This window comes from Neodiprion fabricii, chromosome 6 (assembly GCF_021155785.1).
Source record: "Neodiprion fabricii isolate iyNeoFabr1 chromosome 6, iyNeoFabr1.1, whole genome shotgun sequence".
Taxonomy (NCBI): domain Eukaryota; kingdom Metazoa; phylum Arthropoda; class Insecta; order Hymenoptera; family Diprionidae; genus Neodiprion; species Neodiprion fabricii.
The window spans coordinates 27,276,578-27,299,430 of NC_060244.1; the positions used below are offsets into that span (position 1 = coordinate 27,276,578).

The following is a 22,853-nucleotide window of genomic DNA, read 5'->3' on the forward strand; positions in this document are numbered from 1 at the left end:
CCCGTTTCTGTTAATTTCATGCCTACGCGTGTAAATGCGGTGAGAATTTGTTCGATTTCACGTAAATCTGTCACAAGAAACCGTTGGAAATAACGATATCGGTAGTATCGCGTATAATGATAATTTTTTTTACGTTCCAAGGCTTTAAGAAAGTCTTTTATATAAGGCGAAGGTGACATAGTTTCGAATTTTATATCCCGAATACCTTTTAACATGAATCTGTGAAAATTTTCAAAAATCTCGAGAATTATTCCCGTTTGTCTGAAGCAAGAAGAAAGAAGAACAAATTAACGAACAATACTGAATAGCGCCTGTAAATTAATTTAAGGACAGATTGTGAAAATTGATAGCTTTGTGTTACTTGAATTACTCGTTTCAAGTAATTTCAAAATGCATGTCTAGGAAATTGATAGCATAATCTCGTTGATCTTCTTCTCAATCTTATTCTTCTTCCGGAATTTATTTCACGCTAGGTTTAATATGTTTATTAGAACCTAAGTATGAGGGTCGAGTTTTTTTTTTTTTTCTCTTTCTTTCTTTCTCTACGAAGTACGTACGCATCGAGTCATCTCGACAGTAATCTACGTATGTGCACACACTAGACGTGCGCGAAAGAAATATTTTTATTTAATTCTCCACTTATTTACGTATTTCAGTTTTTCTACTTGTTTGCCGTCCAACAATATTACGTACCTCTCCATATATATATTACATGTATAATTATGTATACAAAAGAAACAAGCCTTCCGTATTTAACGAAACTAACCTGACTTATCGACTCGATCATTTCTACATACCCAAATAATTTGAAGTAAGATTCTTTTCTTGATCTTTTTATACCTTTTTTTTTTTTTTTTTTTAATTCATTTTTCTCCCGCCCGACACAGCTTTCGAATACGCTGTTGCACAATTATTATTCGCAGCGATAAATTCGGATCAGCGATCGGAATAAATGATCGTGTCCGTGTGCATAATTACGTACCGAAAGTAACGTTAATCTTTCTCTTTACACTTTGCGCCTAGAGTGTCTCATTCATACGATAGCAACGAATATCGTACAGCCGGAAGTGACCTATCCTCTATCATCAACGAGGCCTTCGAACAAATAAATGAGATAACGAGCAAATGAACAAATAAATAAACATACGGATGAAACGTGGTAAGAAATTGTTCGATATAGGTCATACGATTATCGATTACAATGTCTGAACCGAATCGTTTCTAGAACGAGGTCGAATTTCTTTTTAATCGTGAAATGTTGTTTTCTTTTTTTTTTTCTTTATTTATTTTTTTCAACATACATGTGTAACATATAGACTAGCGTGCAGGTGTAATACTATATTTTTTTTCCATGAGATTACACATACTTTTCTGTATAATACCATTATGTATTACACGTATGCATACTTGCATACGTAGGCAATAATCCAGCGACGCGAGGCGAAAGTGAATTATTTTATACCCGTGTACGGGATGAAAGAAGAAGTGGAAAAAAAAACGAAAAAGCGATTTAATCATCGAATCTTTAATGCACGGTTGCTGATTTTTTCACGTTATACGTAAATTGTCGAATCTCAACTTTTAATTGCCTACATATTGTGCAATAATAATAATAATAATTTTTCGGCAATTTTTTTGTCGCGTTTATTACAATATTGATTCACAATTTGCGTCACATGCAACGTACGTGTTACATTATATCTACTTTTCTTTCAGCAATCTTCAGGTCTCTCACAAGCACCAAATTTTACATATACGGAGTTACATAGTATTACATTCGTACCGCGTTCGGTCGCGATAAGATATCGATTGCGTTGTTTCACTACACATGTACAACGTACGCGTAATACCGTAGACACTGTACGTAGGTATTATATTAGATATGGAAACAGGCGGGCGTTGGTTGAAAATCCGCCGCGTCCGTTGTACGGAAACTAAAATCATTCGTAAAAAAGGCAGGTGTATAAAATTTTGACGACTCTAGGCGAAAGGAAAAAAAAGTCGATTTTCCAGACGACGTTGAAGTTGGTAATTTTGTCGTATAAAGGATTCACGCTTTGTAATTGTTTGAAATTCGGCAAACTGTTGCGAAACAATTAAACACGCTCGTATTTCGCAATATTATTTCTTTGAACGTCTCTGCGAGTATTCGAAAATAGCAAATTCGATTCACGTCTTTGCAGATCAGTTTTCCAGCCAGACTTATCGTAACTAAAACATCAATCTCTCTTCTCGGCGACGGTGAACTTTTCGAAAAATCATTTATGCACACGCATACGTACGTGTACGTGTACGTACTAGACGCACGGTGAGTTGGCATTGTGACGTAAATGAGGCCGCAGTCAGCCACCAGACCAAAGTGCGCAACGTTCGTTTACGAAATGTTATCCGCAGTGTGTGCCAGAGCCTAAACCTGCATGCGTGTACGTTTTACGTACGTATGCATGCGTTATATCGCGTACGGTTTTCTTACGCATTCGGAGCTGGAGCTTCTTCTTTGACTCGTGCTTTTAAAGCCATTCCCCTGAACCTTCGGTAAATTTCTACTCGTCTCGGCGAGCCTCGCGACTTCTGTTTTATCTTATTAACATTTATACGCGCGTTGTGTTACATATAGTCAGGTTTTACGTTTCATGTGGTGGGATCTGGATGGAGGAAGAGACGCTGGACGCGTAGATGATCGAGGGGATCTGTTTCGCGTAGGATCGTTCTGGATCCCGAGGATCGCGACGACGACGACGATCACGATGAGAGTACCTGGCGGAAATACGCGACCTCTTTCATAAAAGTTTATATTATTTTCTCGTTCTCGAATCGTCTAGCTATTTTATTTATCGTATAACTAACTCGCTGCTTTCGTCCCTGTTTATAATATATCGTAGATCGCTATGATCGTCGTGCACTTGACCTCGACTCGTTTCGCGTTACGTAACCTCGGTATGGGTACACATATATTATCTGTATATCTTTTATACACGCATGCGCAGAAATCTACGTATATTAACATTTATATCTGTAGACGTAATAATAACGAACGTTACCTGCGGTAGCGTTTTGATTTTACGGAAAGTCTGCGTCTTTTTTACTCATTTATTTGTATGTAATATAATTGTACGAACGTATGTTTCTTGTCAGCACTGTTTTAGAGTAATTTTGAACTTTGCAAACTTGTCGAATTCCTAATTTGTTTTATTTGTTTATTTATTTATTTTTTTTTGGTCACCTCCCACTCTTCCCGTACGACCCGTAATAGAGAATGAAAACTGTGTCAATGTTTGTTCGCATCCAAAAATATACCGTCGATGTCATATTTTCGCTTCGAAGTAATTAGAGCCGATGCAGGTGCTCCATTTTATTTTTTTATTTTATTTTATTTTATTTTTATATTGTTAACGGAGCAAGTCTTCCGACTCGTCAGTTCGTTAGTTGAAACTATTCGCGAAACACGTTGAAAAAATTCGTTATAAATTTAATTCTTGTAAATGTTTTTTTCTTTTTTTTTTCATTATACAGTAACAATTCGAAGCGACGCGATTTTTTCTATGATCGTTGAAAAACCGATTATTTACACAGTGACAACGCGACGGATGAAAATATCGTTTGTATAAATTATACCATTCATTTATATTCTGAAATTCGTTTCTCACATGTAGGTATCCGTGTCTGATTGTCAGAGACTCGTCACGTTGATAAAGTAAAAGCTATATTTATGCCCTCGGATTACTTATGACGTACACTGGCATTATGCCACACACACGCGCGCATGCAAATCTTTGCGCGAATAAAAATTCTTCGCTCACCGGCTGCAGTATAAGCAGTTTCCGGTTTGAGCCGCAGGTAATATGCGGAATCGGATATACGTGTGTGTATAACCTGACACGCTTTATAACGCAACTTGCGCACGTAGTCGCGTGAAGTGAAAAATGATGGGATTAAAAAATAAAAACTGCAGAATATAAAAAGTAAAAGTTTAATAATTTTTTCTTTCTTCCTCACCGCACGGACTCTTGCTTTTCTTGCGTATTATTTATCCGCACTTCCACTTGCGATCCTATCCCTAATTCCCTGCGCCGTAATAACCGCTGTATATATTATACAGTACGTACTGTAATTCTGCAACTGCTTTAAGGAAATGTGCGACGTTCGATTTCGACGTTCACGTATACATTGTCAAATTTCGAAGTGAGAAAGGGTTTGACAGCTCCATTTTTTACGCAATTCCGAAAAAAGATACTCCCGACACGTTTCTATTTGATACAGAAATAAAGAAATGGCACGGTTTCTACGAAACAGCTGCGTTAGTGAAAGCGTCGAATTCATTCCATTTCTTTATTTCTGACTCATATGAACATCCGTTTGAGTGTTTTTGTTCAGAATTGCGTATGGAATGGAGTCCTTATGTCCTTTTCGCGTTCGAAATGCGTGGAAATCTACCAGGACATCCCCTTGAGCGTTGCTTGCCGACCCCCCCCCCCCCACCCTCAAAAACGATACGACCTGCAGATACAGACACGTGACGTATCCAACTATCTATTTCTGTACACATGCATAATATACGTATCTATAACCGTGTATCTACCTTCATCCATGTACGTTACTACGTAGCAGGCATGTAATAACAACCGTTGTTCGCAACCTGGTTTATTTAACAAGCGACGAAACGTGTTGCGACGGTTGAGACGAATCGCCTTTATTTTCTATCTTCTTTCATCCTCCTCTGTTCTAAACTTAATGTTTTTAGTCCAATGATTCACGGCGGTTTTACTATTTATTTTAAATATCGCGTTCACCTCTATTCGACAATTTTATTTTTATCTCATTCAGTCGGTTTATTTTCATTGATGATTTCTGCCATTTTTTTCATCTCCTTTTTCTTCTGTTTCTACGCGTGTACAACGAATATTACTTGAACGTCGCATATTTTTCTTTTCTTTTTCCGCTCCTTTCTCTTCTTCAATTTTTACTCGAGTTACGTTTTCATCCCTCTTCGTCCCTTACACGCTTCGCGTGTATATCCAGGGTTGTGTGTGTAGATTGACGTACCGCTGCAGGTTGAGGCCACGCATGTCAACTGGAGGGCATTCAACTATCGACCGAGGAAAACCCGCGATGCTATATAGAACCGTTCTTGGCCCTACCACCCCATCGCTCTGTGAACTCGCTACCCCTTCTTACAGACACGCAAAATCGAGCCACTATTTTCCTCGCTTCTTACTTCACGTTGTACCCCGAAACTCTTTTACAGTCAACGTACACTGAGTAAAATTTCATATGTTACAGTAACTATAGAAATTCAATAAAATTCAGTAAAAATAACTATATAAAATCAGTAAGATACTAAAGTTTTCGGTAACAGCTGGAAAAGTAATTTTCATTTTCTACCTACGACTGTACTTTTTCGATTGCGATAGAAAAATGAAAATATTTAAGGACCGAGCGGTAACCGGAACTAAAAATTTCTCTCGGTGTAACAATACAGACAATTTTGTAAGATCAAATCGTACTTTTGTCGTACTTGTAGGCAAATACCGAATTATATTACAACGGCAAGTATTAAAAAAAATAGTTATAAATTTTTTAAATACGTATCGGTTTTATGGAAAGAGAAATGCGAAGTAAAATCGTATAACACTAATGTGTTTTCGGTTTCTTGTAATGTATTTTCTAGATAATTTCAGGGTTTTTTTTTTTTTTTCGTTTCGTTCATTCGGTTTTTATCGTCTAGTCGTTGGAACCGATTATCGTCATATCATGCATCAAATTCCCGGCTAATTAACCGTGTATAATTCTTTATCCATGCGTCTATGCGTCTATGTAATTAAAATTTCTTATAGTTACCTTTAACGGGATTATTGACCAGTGATTTTTACTAATATCGCTGTCTGCCTCATGCGTACGCTTAGAATCTATACGCTTATAACAATACATACCTATATCTATTACCCACAGCTCGATAACCAAATACTGTGTATCATTTATTCAAAACACGTTCGAAGAAAGTTTATTCGCAAGTATCGCACAAGGGTACGCAGGTATCGTACGTTGTAGCTGCGTTGTTGTATCCGCAAAGGCTGTTTAATTCATTTCAATCATCCATTTTATCGTTATCATTACAATTATCACGAACAATCTTTCTCCCTTTCAAATCTCTGGCAATTTATAATTACACCTGTATAATTATAAACAGAAATTATTGTCCTCTTTTATGTTTACAGTCGGTTTGTACTCGTTTCTATTTCCTCTGCAATAAAATACAATCAATATTATAAACGGAAGAATAAAAATATATCGTCAAATTTATCATTTGTGCAAATTGTAACGTAAAACGCGGTGCTACGAATTCGGAAAAAAATTAAACACGAGTTTTATTCTCTCTCTCTCTCTTTCTTTCGCTTCGTACGTCGCCTCTTCCGATACATACACACATGTATATATATATATATGTATAATACTTGCTACAGCTGACTGCGGGCGTTGCACCCTCGCCTAGAGAAGGGAGGGCCGAAAGGAAATAAAAAAAAGAGAGGGAGAGAGAGAGAAAAAAACGTGGTACCTCCTTCGAGTCGGTTCGCGTTCTCCCCTCTCGGCATTAATTTTCGGTACCCTGGAGCAGCACTCACCCACGTACGTAGGCGATCCTCCCCTTGCATCCTGCATCCCTCTTGTCTTTCATCTATTCCCCCGTTGCGGAGCGTCGTCCGTTCTCTTCTTCGTCCCCCGATGAAGAGTCGCCTTGTATCCATAAAACTCTCTCCGTCTCTTCTCTTCTCAGCTGCGTAGCAGGCCTGATTATACGACGAACGCGACGAACGAAATTTTGCTTCTCCTCTTATATATTCCAACGGTTACGACGACTCGTATTTTCGAGGAGGGAAGAATGAGAAAAGGGACACGTGTGGCCAAGACAGCTGATCGCGTGTGTCTGCTTTGTCGGGAAATAGAGAGCTTTCCTTCTCCTTATCTCTCTCTCTCTCTCTCACCTTCTTTTTCTCGCTTTCTTCTCATCCGTCATTCCTCTTTTTTTTTTTTTTTTTTTTTTTTTTCCATCAATATCTGTAATCATGGTTGTAAACGGTGCAGTATCAAACAGCTCCTCGTGAAGTGCGGTTGCTGTTCTTGTTGTTGTGTAGTAATAGGTATGTTTACAGGTATTATTATACGTAGGTACGTAACGGTCAAATCATCAGCCGGTTATACGTAAACGCGTACTGTGTTTCAACGTTTTTTTTTTTTTTTTTACGCACTGCATTCTATGTGCACCGTATCAGCTGTACGGCAAGTCTACCCCCTCCCCCTCCCCCCCCCCGATTTGCCCCTACATTGTCAGCTGCTTCATCCACCCTTTATACATATAATATGCGTATATAGGTATACACACCTATATTAGCATAATACGCACACCGTGGAATTATTGAATTTTAATCCTGCCGATGAATCACGATATCTACACATGTTATCGATGCATTATCGATGCGTGTGAAATTTTCGAAAAGAATTTTCGATGATTTTTCTTTTGTTGTACTTTTCTTCTCTCTCTTGGCGCGTTGTCGAATTATCGGAACGTGACGAATTTGAGGTTCGTTGACGATTTGAACGAAAAGAAGAAAAATTTTTTTCCAGAACTTATTTACTATTTCAATCTGTATAATGTATGAATACCGCGTAGATTATTTACCGTAGAATCGGGTCTACTTGTTCTGTAAAAAATACGAGTTAGTGAACCGTGTTACAGTTATACCCATGTATGCAAGGTATATTCATACCTTACACGTACGTACAAGTGGTCAGGTTAATCGTAAACGCCGCTAGCAATAACGATCGGACTGTAATTTTGACTGGACTCTGACTAACCGACTGGCTGTTTCACTCAACGAACGAATGAATGAACGAATGAATGGATGAATGTGCGAATGACGGTTAGGATAATAACGGAGAGTGAGAAGAGTTGTACCGCCGGCCGAGAGATCAATCGACGTTTTCGCCATCAGGTTTGTTCCCCCTGACAAAAGTACATCATTTTTACGCATTACACATGTGCACACACACATATATATATATACGTACACCTGGAGTTTAATATTTTGAAGCCACGGGACGATTTGCGTTGCTTTTGTCGAATTGACGACAAATATTTACTGCTAACGTATATTGTTGTATTGCATACGCTGGGTATACAATATGAATTCAATGAAATCATGTCATTTGAAAACGAAAATTTTTAACCAAATATTTACGGTATAAAAAGAATTCTGACGAAAGACTTGACCTACTTCAATTATTGTTTTACGTCAAGTTGGTGTGTTTTCTTTTTTTTTTTTTTTTTTTTTTTTGTTGCTCTAATTGCATGTTAAGGTCAAACGTCAAACTTGACGAAAACAATAATTCGGCGATAATTATCAACGCTTGAAGTTTGAATTATGGATGTATAAAAGTTGTTTATACGCATATCTGTCTATATAGTTGTCGGCGGTTTCATCTCAACGAAATTAAACCGAATATCTTGTCGCTATAATTTTCAATATAATCGCAATCATATTTTCTTCTTCACTATTTCATTCGTTAACACGACTGCAGCAAGACATTGACAGACACAAGATGACATCGAACAATAAATTTTCAGCAAGAACAGTGTGTAACAGGTAAACGAATTTTTATTGTAAAAACAAAAAAAAAAAAACAAATAACAATAACTTATCAACAAATACCCAATGATAGAGAGAGAGAGAGAAAAAGTGAACAGCAAAGAAATGGTAAAATTATATAGGTAGCTATTTCACTTGCGATATAACAAGATGAAATTGAAAGTCCAGTGGAATAGAAAATATGAGTATAAAACGGAAAGTAATTAATGCAGCGGAAAGACTTTCCTCGCAGTATTTCTACGATTCGTTTTCGATTTTCATTCTTCGGTGGATATCTATAATTGACGAACCATTACGTTGCTGTTTGTTTCTCGAAGCGGCACGCTTTGTTATTATATATACAGAGGCTGTACGGTGATGGAAAATGAGAGAGACAGAGAGGTAAAGAAAGAGAGAGAGAGTAGAATAAAGTGAAAGATTGAAGGAGGAGAGTTATACATGTCAGATATATACTTATATACACACACACATATATATATATATAGCCGAATTAAAAAAACTTGGAGAAACTACAGAGCCGTATAATATGCGTATAATCGTCAATTTATATCGTCTCTCAATCGATATATCACTTTCAAGTTTTCTGTACAACGTTTGTCGAAATTTATTCAATACGAGTAAAAATTTTCTTTAAACGGAGAAAAAACGTGGCGTTGTCCGGTGAAAATGTATTTTACAAAATACCTGACGAAAAAACACCGCGTCAAAGAATGGAAATAAATGACCGTACGTGTAACGTGCATGCGGAATAGTAAAGAAGGACGGAAAAACGGTAGGAAAAAAAGAAAAAAAAAAAATAAACCAAACGGAGAGGAAAAAAAAGACGAGCAATAGCGAATTAGAATATAATTGGCTTCTAAATTGGCATCATCCGCTGTCAGGGACGCGTGCTTTATTCGGATTTAACACCGTAAGACCCACGCGTCCTTGCCACGAATTGAAATATATTGTAACACGAAATGCCTAGACAAGGCGCACAGGTTTAATTACGGATTAATGGTCATTTCGTTAGAATTAGATCCGGTACGACGGATATCTCGTCGTTTATAGGCTTGGAATGAATTGGATTAACGCTATATGTATGTACGCAATTAACCATTGACTTGTAGATCCAGGAATCGATTGAAATTATAGGTGCATAGATTCGATGCGTTAACGATCTCGTGGACGTTCCCGCAGGGGAATATATATTATTGTGAAATTTCATCGATTTGGTAGCTGCACTCTCAAAGGTCATTATTGAATTTCGACCGGCTCGCCCCGAAAATCAGCTCGACATAATTCAAAAGTAATTCTCTTATTTTTTCAGATTTATATCTTAACTCTAATCCGTGACCCGGAGCGGATAGATTTCCCTATTCGACACTTTCAAGGGCGCAGCAAATCTACCCAACGGATTTAGAAGAAATTTGGTATAGGGCGGTTTTTTGGCTCGCTGATTACGAATCTAAACTTAAAATTTGAAAATCGAAAGTGGCGGATCCAGCATGGTCGACCAAAAGTCACTCGATATTGCCATGTTGGATCCGCCATTTTGAATTTTATAATTTTGAGGTTAGATTCGTAATCAGCAACGCAAAACGAACTTCCTACAGCAAATTTCATCTAAATTCGTTCGACATACTCGATGTTTCCCTGAAAGGGTTGAATGGGGAAATCTGAAAAAATTAAAAAATCATTTATGAATTACTATGTGGAGCCGATTGGGGGCCAAGTCCGTCGAAATTCAAATATGAACATTTTAAGCGCCACCTTTTAACTATTATTGTAGTGTTGTTGTTTCTATTATTTACGGAAAATGAAATTAACCCTAAATTTCACATCGATTAAGTTACGATAGCAATATTTTACAGCTACAGGTATTAATTATAGGTATATCAGTAATTAGAGATTTTACTGCGAAACGTCATGCTGGCACAACAGTCGTTGTAAAAACTTTTATTTATTTTTAATTTTTTTTTCTCTCTCGAGCCGAGAATCGCAACGCGTGCGAAAATTGAATTGGTAAAATTACGGCGTACCGCGACTTTTGTAATTGGTGTTGCATCGTTATATACAAGGTGGCGCGAAGTACGCGACCGGAAGAAATATTGCGCGACGATACGGACGCGGATTGCGAAATCACTCGTAGCGCGATTATCGTACAATGTTTGCGTATTGTTAGTCTCGTACGAACGTCGATTAAACCGGCGGCGAGGGAACGGTGCCAAGCACCAGAAGCGGCTTATCGCACAGTTTGAAAAAGTCGAGGCATGGAAATCGCTACTTGCACTCACGATTAGCTCTCATTCTCATTTTACTTCGCTTTATTTCACTTCATTTCATTTCATTTCATTTTATTTCATTCAATTTCATTCAATTTCACTTCGTTTCGTTTAGTTTCATTTCATTCCCGTTTTCGTTTCGTTCGAATGAACGAACAGTGAAAGCGTTAGATAACCAGACTTCTCCACACTTCGAAGAGTTGTACGTGCCCGCATGAGGTCGCGGACTACTTTCCGTCTACTTTGCCTCTCTGTATACGTCATCGATACCGTTATCCGTTCTTTTGTTTTTTTTTTATCAATTTTTATATAATTTTTTTCCACTCGCCGCATTACCGATTCTCGTTCGTTTCATGGAATCGCGGGTGTAACGCTTTAATCGTTTATTTAAAGCTGGAGGTTCGATTGAATGTAAACGAATCCGATAGTATTACGCTATTTTTTTGAAAATCCGACTCGCTGAAACTTGATGTATATTGTTCGAAGTACGTCGAAAGATGCGAGTATTATCCGAGTGTAATAACCGCAAGTTGCACGGCGTATAAGCGCGTTTATCTACGACGAGGGTGAAATTTGGAGAGGGAACTGTAACTCCGGAATTGGACTTGACGGCCGTTGGCCATTCCGCTTCGTTTCGTAGATTAGTTTACGGCGCGTCATTTGTGGCGAAAAAGTTTCACCATCCGCCGGATCGTTTCGGGTAACTTATGGCTGAACCTTAACTTCTCCATATACTGTTTAGCGTCACTGGCCGAGAACTTGTCAGAGAATTGAACGTCCAGAGCCGAGTTCTCTTCGCGCCTGTCATCCTTTTTCTCGATTAGTTGACCCGTTTTTCCTCATCCATTATCATTCTCAAGGGGATGCTACAGTCTTTACCGAGCGAGTGAAATGTCGGTTATTTCGAATATCGCAATTCTAAGAAAAAGTTTATATTTGTATAAAAATAAAAGCAAGAAGCCTGTTTCTACGATCGAATTACTCCACTTATATTGCTGGAATTCGATTATATCCTCTAGTCATTTGCGAACGTGACAAACAGACGACATTTTACTCGGTCGGTAAAGACCGTCTCATTGTCAGTAGCGTCCTCTTAACGCTTTTAAGCAAGTCCAAGGAGTTTCATACTTTCGAAATTCCCACGGTGGTACGTTTTTCCGATTCATTCACCCGGCTCCCAGATCCATCCGTCTAATCCAAGTTTCTAGATCCATCCAGATCCCTCTAGATCCCGCTACGAAACCGGTACAACAAAGTACTTTGCCACCGCGGTAACCGTGACATTGCATCGCCTCCGTACCTCGCTTCAAAGATCAACTCTGGTTCAGGTTGGTTCGTTCGGTTTCTCCTCGTCGTTCAGGCCGCGTGCCGAGGCTGATACTTCGCTCCACTTTGTTATCCTCTTCTACATTCCCGTCTGAATATAAGAATATAATAGCAATTTACAACCCTGACTCGACTCGCAACTTATATATATATGTATATATTGATCTGCAGATATTAGAAGCAAAATTGGACCTAATTTCATGCTGTGAACACAAATCTTCCCCGCGACCAAAGCAGTTCTTATTATTACGCGTATACTTATAGCTCACGTTTTGTTTTTCATTTTGTAAATTCCATAGCTGTATTATTCTGTACGACACACGGTCTTTTTTACTTTCGACGTGCGTGTTTCAAGTAAAACAGTACAGTTACCGGAGCATCGATGCGTTTCGGATTCTCATCGCGGATTCGATAAGGGGCGCGTTTTCCACGCCGCCGGTTCACCGATCGCGTCGAATCGTTTCGCCCACGGTCTGAATTTGAAATACATTATACATTTATATATATTTTATTTATATATAAATTATTGTTATTATTGTGTATATATATAATATTATATATGTATTCGAAAAAACATATAATATACAATTTGGCAAGGCTTCCAGTCGGCGGTGACTCAATTTCCACTCGCCAGACGATCTTCGGCTTGCCGGCAAGTATGATAATAACAATGATAATAATTGTGCACGTACCTTCCTACCTTGAGACGACAAGGATGATGATGATGATGATGACGATGATGATGCAGCCATTAGTATATAGGTATATAGGTTTATAGGAATAACAGGTATAATACGTGATCGTGAAACGCTTTGAGACGACCGTGAGCTCGTGATTCAAGTTTAATGATAAATGACCATAATCCACTTTCTCCGCGTAATCCAGAGCCTGTAATACACACGTATCACGCATATCATACCTATTATACGCTTGATATATTCGCGTCACGTAGTTCGATCGTTATTTTATAATTAAGATCCGCGTACGCGGTCGGTGGAATTATTAAATCCTGCGGCTCGAATCGTGTAATGCAGGATCAAATGCCCACCGTCGTCTACGGATGTATGCATGTATCGTACACCGTACATAGGTTTTTTTTTTTTTTTTACATAAACGCGTCCGCCGTGTTGAGAAAATTAAACGATTACTTTGAGGACGGCGTTAATTGGCAGTTACACAAGCATACGCAAAGCTGCATGTATACGTATACGTGTATCTACTATCTAGGCGTAATTCAATGTCTTGAAAACACCTGATCGCGAGCTGCAGCTTAACGTCACACGCGTTATGTAATAATCGCATTAGATTATGTGCCGCATCGTGTCGTATGCGGTTATGCAGGTGCTATTACATTATTCGTTGCGCGTAACGCGATTGTACATATATGTATGTATGTATGTATGTATTTATGTTTTGCTGCACATATTATGCGTCTGTGTTAAATATTCGTGTTTATTATGTACTCGGTGAGACGTGATGCGCGTATATATTCTTGTAACGTCAGAAGTAGAGACACACACAGAGAGAGAGAGAGAGAGAGAGAGAGATGAATAGAGAAATATGGCCTTGTGCCTGGCTAGAAGTAGCTCCGCGTTACGCGCGTAGGTCATTCCACACTTATACCTGTATAATTCATGTATGTACCCAGTACAGAATACGTAACACATACGTGCCTTAGATACGTTATACGTATAGTAATGCTCTCCGCGTAGGCAAAAAGGTTGAATTATTTTTGCCCTCGTTTCCTGTTCAAGTTTTATTTTTAAGTTTACAATTGTTGGTCTAGGCGTTGTGAAGAGTATTATATAATCTTGGATATATAACAAGGTCTATTTTTTTTTATACACTTCTGTCTTCCCCTCTGTAAGCTCCGTAGAAATCAGTGTTCGAGAATTGGATGATATGTAAATCTGTCGCATACGCACGACCGAATTTTAGAAATTTTATTCGTATGTATTTAAATATTAAATCGTCGAATATATGAGTTTTTTTGTTTTTTTTTTTTTACCCTAGTTTACTTTCTCAATTTTAGAATTTATTGACGATTCGTTGACGTGCATGTTTGGTTGGATATTTTTGGAAAAGAATCTCCGAATTTTGAAATAAAAGTAACAAACATTTCTCGAAGAAGAAATCAATAATTATAGTATTAATGGTAAAATCTTGGATTTCGCATGGAATGCCTTGTAACAAATGTAAAAAGTTTGCTGAAAATGGAGTGTTGAGAGTTTCGACGTTGCGGACGTATTTAGGCTGACAAAACCACGGCTAACGAATGAAACAAAGATAAGGCTTATCAGACAGGGAAAATGACGAGTGGATAAGGTATGTACGCGAAACGGGGATACGATTGCAGGGGAATAACAGTTCTGATATACCTACGTGGATACACGTAGCGCTAAAAACCGAGAGCTTTATTCCGCGGACTCTGCTCCAAGTTTACTGCTAAACGCCGTAACAGAGCTAAACTAAACTGCACTACCTGCTAACCGTTTGCCGGATCTGGAAATTTAATTAGCACTTATCACCGGCCTCGAAATACACCCGGGCAAGAAATATGCCTCGAATGTAGATGCGTGTGTAGATATTTTTTACACGGGGGTGTGCAGAGGTCAACAAATGATTTTACGTGAGTTTTGAACGAGTGGATTTGCCATAAAATGATGAGAGAGCTTTTTTTTTTTTTTTTAATTCGTTGACGAGTTATAAAATTCCAAAGTCAAGAGAAAGAAATAAACGAAAGTTTCCCCACGTCATTTAAATGGGAAATGGAAAATCGCGATGATGCAATTTTATGAAAGATTCGAACATTGTTCGACTTGCGAAGTCTAGAGAATTGTGGATGTGCCTGTTGTGTAAAAAAAAAGCGAATGAAAGAGGAACAAAAGAACAATTTTAACGCACCGTTGAATTTTTATCTTCCATGTACGTATAATAACATATGCTGCGTGTACGATCGGAAGATTAGATAAACGATAAAAATTAGTTTGAACTTTCGTTTTTTTTTTTTTTTCCATCTTATACCTACGTGACGGCTCAATCGTTTTATAAAGGGTCTAAAAATCGCTGAAAAAAGAGAAAACAAAAATGATTATAAATCGAAGTTATTGAAATATTTCACGAGCCGCAAGCAGCTGACGATATCGAAGAAAAATCACGAGAAACGAAGACTTGAGAATGATTTCTTCTATTCCTCTCTTGCGTGTACAAAATATCTAACAACGTCAGGCGCGTCGTATTGTTAATTAATATCGGTGTAAAATTTTATACAGTTTTACAATGAATCCATAGTTGTTCCGTAATTTAGAAACTAAAAATACTAATAACAACTAACTATAACTAACCAGCTAACTAAGTGGCTAGGTGTATAGATTTTACTTTCGCGTACCGCTGCAAGTTTCACCTCAACTCTCTTTGTACGATTTGCAATTAACGAAAGCTTGGGTTGCGCAACGCCTGTGTATATATGTATATATATATATATATATATCTATATATAACTATATAAGGTGTGTATATATGGGCATGCGTACTTTTAAACGAAGGGAAACTTTTTTTGGTGGCGATGCGATAATAGGCGCGACTGTCCGCAGCCGCCATGCATAAATACATACATACATACATATGTATATGCATGCAAATTTCCGCCAAATACGTGTAATCACTTTTGTCGCTGTATAAAAGTCGCTACCACCAGCTAACTTGGGTACTACAGGTATAACTGCATGAATTAACAGCCAAGCTATACATGCATATGTATATGTATATAGTATAGAAATTGCGTAAAAATTTCTTAACGCGTTGTTTTATCCATTACTTTACTCGGTTCTTTCTTTACTTTGTTTTTTTTTTCTTTTCATCCCTAACGATCACGTTTCTCAGCCCGGATTTATTTCATTAATTTTTCTTTTTTTTTTTCTTTGCAATGTATTTTTCCTTCCAAATTTCGAAACGAGTTTCATTTATTTTCGTTTCTCTTTCTTTACCGCTTAGATATTATTCAGGTTCGTTGGATTGAAATCGTGCGCCTGTGTTATCGAATGACTGAGTTTGTATCGAACGATATTATAGGTAAGCTGACAAATTGTAAAAAGAGAGCGAAACTCGAGCGAAACTCGAGCGAAGATCACGATACCGTGACGAGTTTGTTTATTGTTTTCTATACTTTTGTAAAAACCGCCGATTAAACGACCAAACTTGCTATTATGCCTGAAACTGCTTATTTATGTGTGATGTTGTATATATAATACTTATACCGCTGTGACGCTTTCACCGAATTATACCTAGCAGTCATGGACGTATAAATAATAAAAAGAACACTGGGAATTGCCGCTTCTAATACCGCTGCGTTATATTATTGCAAAGTCATTTTAAACTCGACTGCATAATATTGTTTCGTATAATACTGCCGATATTCGTGAAAAATAGTATATTTTATGTACCAATAAAATTTGCCGTTTTTTTTACAACGCTTCGGTGAATAATTATTCTATTTTTCAAATTGCGTATTTTACTGCACGGCAAAATCATAACATCGGAAAATTGATATTGCAGTACGAGTATAGTGATAAAAATAACCATATACGGCATAAAATTTGCAAAAGATATACTTACGTACGTACATTAGAATTTGTTAACATCTAAACATTGATTAATCACATTATATAATCCGTATTTAGGAAAGAATTGAAAAAAATTTTGTTGCGAAAAAATAAGACATGGTATATTATAGCGTCGTTTTCATTTTATTGTCGGACAAAAAGTAAATTGCCTCGCTTCTGATTAGTTTTCCGTTATAATATATAATGTTGTGCGAAATCTGCAGTTCAATTCGGCAAAGCCAGATTTTGTTGAACAGCGGCTGGTGCCAAGTTCCCTGATTTATCACTCGCTCTGAATCGTGTATAATAATCTCGAAATTGCCTGTAATAATCGTAATTTATTTGCCCCGATGAATCGCCCGTCACCTGCATTCACCACACGAGTGAAATGAATATTCACTGATGCGTATTCGTATTAATAAATATACATGTGTATATATATATATATATATATATATATATATATATAATGTACCCTAATATAGCGTTTTTCTTTCTTTTTTTTTTTTCGTATTATTACTGACGCGTTGGGATGAATTTTGGCCAACCGATCGAAACGCGAAACCCTGGAGGAAGCCCCGGAAATTTAATAAGCTGATTGTCAGATCGCAATCGTAAGCCGTGACCGAATACAGAGAGAAGATTCTTCGACATTTATTACGCACCGTACCCATACGTATTTTAAATATGTTACGTAATTACGGGTTATCCTTTTTTTAATTTTTTAAATATTAATTTTTAACTTGAACGTACGTATCCCTAGTTAAATTTTTTTTTCATCCCTGCACAATATGTTTTACATTCGCGATTAATGTTTTCATCCGGTCTCTTCGTTCATTTTATTCGTATTTCTGCAGCGTATCGGCGAATGTATACACACATTATACGATGTGTATGTAACGAGAGAGTTGTATGGGAAATTTCTAACATAAAAATTTAATTTCTAATTAATTAGAAATGTAGTAGAAAACATGTGTTCGTAGAAAATACTTCATATTTCCTACTTGCGTACGTATTATGCATTATTACACGTGTTATCTGGATACGCGAAGCGATTATTCCGTCAGGAATTAACGAAATTTTTGTCTTACACACTCATATTCAGGCACGAATTATTGTACAATTCACCAGATTCGGGTTTTTGCTCTGCACGCAACGCGAGCGTGATACATTTATTAGGTACATATATCGTGACTTTCGTATTTTGCAATTACGTGAGGAACAAAAAAAAAAAAAAAAAATAGAACGAGAAACGAAAAAATATAACCTTGTTTATTATATTACATATTATTTTTAATTTTATTCTTTTCGTCGTCCCGCATACCTTACACGTAAATATGCAACGTGGCGAATTTTCGGCCGTCTGTACGGTAGGTGCAGCTGAATTTTCTGCAAACGTGAATGTACGACTGTATTTTTTTTTTTTTTTTTTTCGTTCTTGCTTTTTTTCACGACTTTATAACGTTATAATTTATAACCACGCAATTTATAAAGCCGTGCGAAGAGCTAAACCGAAACTCAACCGCCCGTAATATACAACTATATCATATACGTTATATAGTCAGAAATGAGTTGAAAGAGAAAAAATGAGTGGAAATAATAATAATAATAATAATAATAATAATAATAATAATAATAATAATAATAATAATAATAATAATAATAATAATAAGAGTTGAAAAAAAAACCATAAAGAGAAGAAATTTTTACATCACGTTGAAATTGCTTCGACCCCTTTGCAGAGGTTTATACCTCGATTCTCTGCATTTTAATTAATTATACACATTTGTGTATTATGTTATAATAATTTAAAACAGGTGTTTCTCTCTGCTACAGTTATATTCTTTTTTTTTTCCCTATTCATTATTTCAGGCCTCAGTCGGGTTGCTGAAGAATCGGGTAAAAAAATAGATTTTCGTTTCCAGCTGCCGGGAGAAAAGGTTATAAATTGTTAAATATTCAAATCTACTATACTCATTGAATCGGTTCGCGACTGTATATTGAAAAATCGACAATCATTACTTTACACGCATACGCGAGCTTTCGAATTAATCTGTAACGTTGTACACGAGGCAGGTATATTATGTAGATCATACGACAACTTTTGCAGCGACGCGCGATAATTTTTTAACGCGATTGATTTAGGCCCCTGATAGGTAATACCTGGCTATGTAAATGCTGCGTATATAATATATACACGCACACACACGTATGAACCTAACGGCGTACACGTCGTGGAATCGGCAATCGTTTTGTTTGCCAACGAAATTCCTGCTTGCCAACTTGTTTATTGATCTGTAGCGTGTAGAGTCTGATGGCGAAATTCGGCACCGAATTTATACCGGCGACAAACGCTTCGCAAGCAATCGCATGCTGTACCTTTGTGAGTATTCGTACCTATCCACCTACCCACGTTTACTCGACACGCTGCTCGTCGAGTTCGATCCGGTAATACGGAACAACTGTGTCGTATTATATACCTGTGCAGGTGTGTGCCGCCGATACACAACGATAATTATCTGATGATTCTGCAGAATATTTCGTGACGATATAAATCAACGATATTGTCGTATAATACAAGTACAGGGAACAATGTAACGAAACAAAGAATTAATGGATAAATCAAAGAATTTCAATCCACGGATGGATGAAAGAAAGAATAATGTAGGAGGGAGGAATTTTACGATATCGCAAAACTATATCGCGGCGGCGTGATGGTGGTCAGTTTGCGAATATTAATTAATCCTAGTGTGTGTTAAAGAACGTTTTTTCAGCCGATCGCAATGACAAATATATGTATATATATATATATATAATTATAGTAGACGCAACCTGTCCGATGCATATCGTGTGAGTGAAAATGTAGTTAGAAGTTTTAACTAATAGGAACTAGCAAGAGAGAGTATAATGATGACGATGATAATAGTAATAACGCCGACAACAGTAATGGTAAAAATAAATAATATCCAGCACGAACGAGTGACTGATTACTGTGCATGTAATCAAACCTGATGTGTATTTCTTTTGTCGTTGTTGTTGTTATTATTGTTTTATTCTTCGGATCAACCGACTCAATTACGCGTTTGCAAATTGGCAAATCAGGGCAGGCGTTACGAGTATAATACAACGAGTAGCATTTTAATCGTTATACGTTGCGAAAGCTAATTTATTTTCTTTATTTATTCTACTTTGAATCACTAATATTATTTTACGGAACCGTTCTTCCAATAATACGAGTATCATATCGACAGCGAAAAATTGTTTCCTTCGTATCCTGCGTAATATAAATGAAATTAAGGAGCGAATTGTACGGCAATCAGCTCCAGCATATGCCGCTTTCGCAATCGGATATATATTTGTACAGACAATTGAGTCTAATGAAATTTTTCTCTATTTATTTCCAGGATTCATAAACTGCAACGCGAACACGCTACAGTCCCTAGCTCAACTTCACGGTGAGTTCGATAATATTTATCTACAGGTGTACGTATATTTTATAACACAGTTTACTCTCCGTAGAGATGTAAAAACAACAATATATACATAAGTAATAAATCATACACCGTAGAATGACAATATTCGAAAATTTTTCGTCGCCGAATTAGCCTGAAAATTAACCGCTCTTCGAAAGTTCACTGTTGTATCTAAAAAAGAAAAAAAAAATAACATAGCCGATTACCTGCGTCATCGATTTCAAGTTCCTCGAATAAATTTCTGCACCGCAGTTCAACAAGGATGAGCTTCGATAATCAAGGTGTATGATAGAAATAAATAAGTTTAAAAAAGAAAAGGCAACAAAGTGTAAAAGATAAAATGCCGTTTCGAAAGCTTGTTGACGGCTTGTGACGATGTTACGTTAGTTAACTTTTGCGGTATTCTTGACCGCCTTTGTGTATACGTGATGAGCATTTTCCCACGATCATCAATATGCCCACAGCTCTGTATATATGACAAAAGTTTCAAAATAGTTAGAAATCGACTGTCAAACATAACGTTACCGAACGATGAGATCGGGTGAGTGGCATTCACCGATGTTTTAGATGAATATCTCCAATCATGCCTAAATCTATCGTACACGCACCGTTGATCCTTACGATCGATACATCGTCAATGCAGGAGATCCGTCACGCCGATATACGTATAATTACATACATGCAGGGTACGAATAAACGTTTGTCGTAATCGTACGTCGGTAATCATCGGTGTCGACTTTGAACGGAGAAATTAAGGGTCGATAATAAGAAACGAACAAGGCTGCTAACAAGGCGCAAGGATAATTTTCCTTTCTTCTCTTTTCGTTCCTTCTTTTTTCACCCATACTCACGTTTATCTTTCGCCTCTTCAAACTTACTTGAACGAACTGCTTTCACTCATTCACCGTGTTATAATATAACGCGGTATGCTCGCATCCGTATGTAACGTATTATACATGTGACACCGATGTGCGTAGGTGAAAACGTTTAACTGCTCCGAAAGCTTCGCCGTGTTGCAGCCTCTCGTATAAGGTACGATACGCGTATGTAGGTGTTGCACGTTTCTACGTGCGAAAATCGCGCATAGATAGCCGAACGCGCATCAGGATCTCTCCTCCAATCTCGCTTTCTGTCGTTAAGAACTATAGCTTTTATTCCGTCTTCGTAATTCCAATCTTGCGGATCTTTAAAGGTCGTCCGTCTCAGATTCGCGTTTACGAAATTTAGTCGCGTCGGTCAACCAATTAATTTTTTTTCATCTCCGCTGGTAGATGGAAAAATTAAATTCATTTATTCGCAGTACGTACGCTGTATATTTAGAAAAAAGGATTATCATCGACCTGTGATACACGTACATACTGATAAATGTGTGCAGTAAGAGAGCAAGAAGTAATGAGGATTTGAAAATTGATGATATCGGTCACTCTTTTTCTTCGGATTAACTGTTGAGAAAAAGAATCGGAATCGAAGGAAATTTTTGCAAAAGTTACCACCAAGTGTTTTCGGTCTTTTTTTTTTTGTTTTTTTTTCTCAAATCGAATTCCAAACATTAATCGATGTACACTTTGGTATTCTCACGCCGTTTCATTCTTGCAGGGTAGTAAATTATTTGAAATTGAATTCGGTACCGGAGAATTTCAAATTTCAATCCATCTTCTTTTTCTCTTTGCTTTCTACTCATTGCCAATTAGATGTATTCTTTCATCAAGTTTTCTCTATGTGTATCGTCTGTGTACGCACGTACGTACGTAAGACGAGGAGATAATGAATGCTAGGAAGCCGCCGTTACATTGCAGCGGAAGCGGATTGCTGACAATTAGAGAAAAGCAGATGGGAAGCACCATCGTCCCGCTGGATGTATTTAGTGCCACTAACCTCTAAAGTCCAACGTGTGATGTCTGTACGTTGCAACACGTAACACACACACACGTCGGTGAACCGTAGACAGGATCGTACGTACGTAGAGTACATCCTCGCAGGCTACTCGAGGGGTCGTTGGGTCGTGGGTACGTCAGTGAAATACCGTCAAACTAATCACGCGTTGCGAAATGAGTACCGTGTTCTTGTTATTGTTCTTGTTGTTCTTGCGTTTGAACACATTTTACAATCTGGGCTCGCATTGCTCGAGAAATGTCGTTTATTTATTTATTTATTAAATAAACAAGCACGGGCAAGACCTACTTACATGTGGGTACCCATTACACGAAACAGGCTTGGTAGTTACGGAGTAAAAAATTGAAACAATCCAATGATGGAAGTAAGAAGCTAAGACAAAGACGTGAGGGAGAGAAAAATTAACCGGTAAAGACCGTAATAAATAAAGGAGTCAACCTGGTGGGAAGATGACAAAAAGGAGGGTCCTGAACGAGGCTGTTGAGTACCTGAACGTATTAAGGGTCCAGTGAGTGACCATTGCCCGGTCTGCATAAGCGTGGAAGCCAGCTGTGGATCGCGTAGTTAGCGCGATAAAAAGGAATCTCCGGTAGCTCGTCATTACGGTAATCAACCTAATTCCCTCACGCGAATCTACCAGAGCACACGGTGTCG

At 37.5% G+C, this 22,853-nt stretch overlaps 1 protein-coding gene across 1 annotated transcript in view; it reads left to right on the forward strand.

Annotated features, from left to right (window-relative positions):
• Window positions 1-22,853, forward strand: part of LOC124184874 (cytoplasmic polyadenylation element-binding protein 2) — a 122,239-nt gene that overhangs the window by 72,177 nt on the left and 27,209 nt on the right. The window contains exon 4 of the mRNA XM_046575045.1: window positions 20,238-20,288. Coding sequence (XP_046431001.1) covers window positions 20,238-20,288 — 51 coding nt within the window. The remainder of the gene's footprint in view (window positions 1-20,237; window positions 20,289-22,853) is intronic.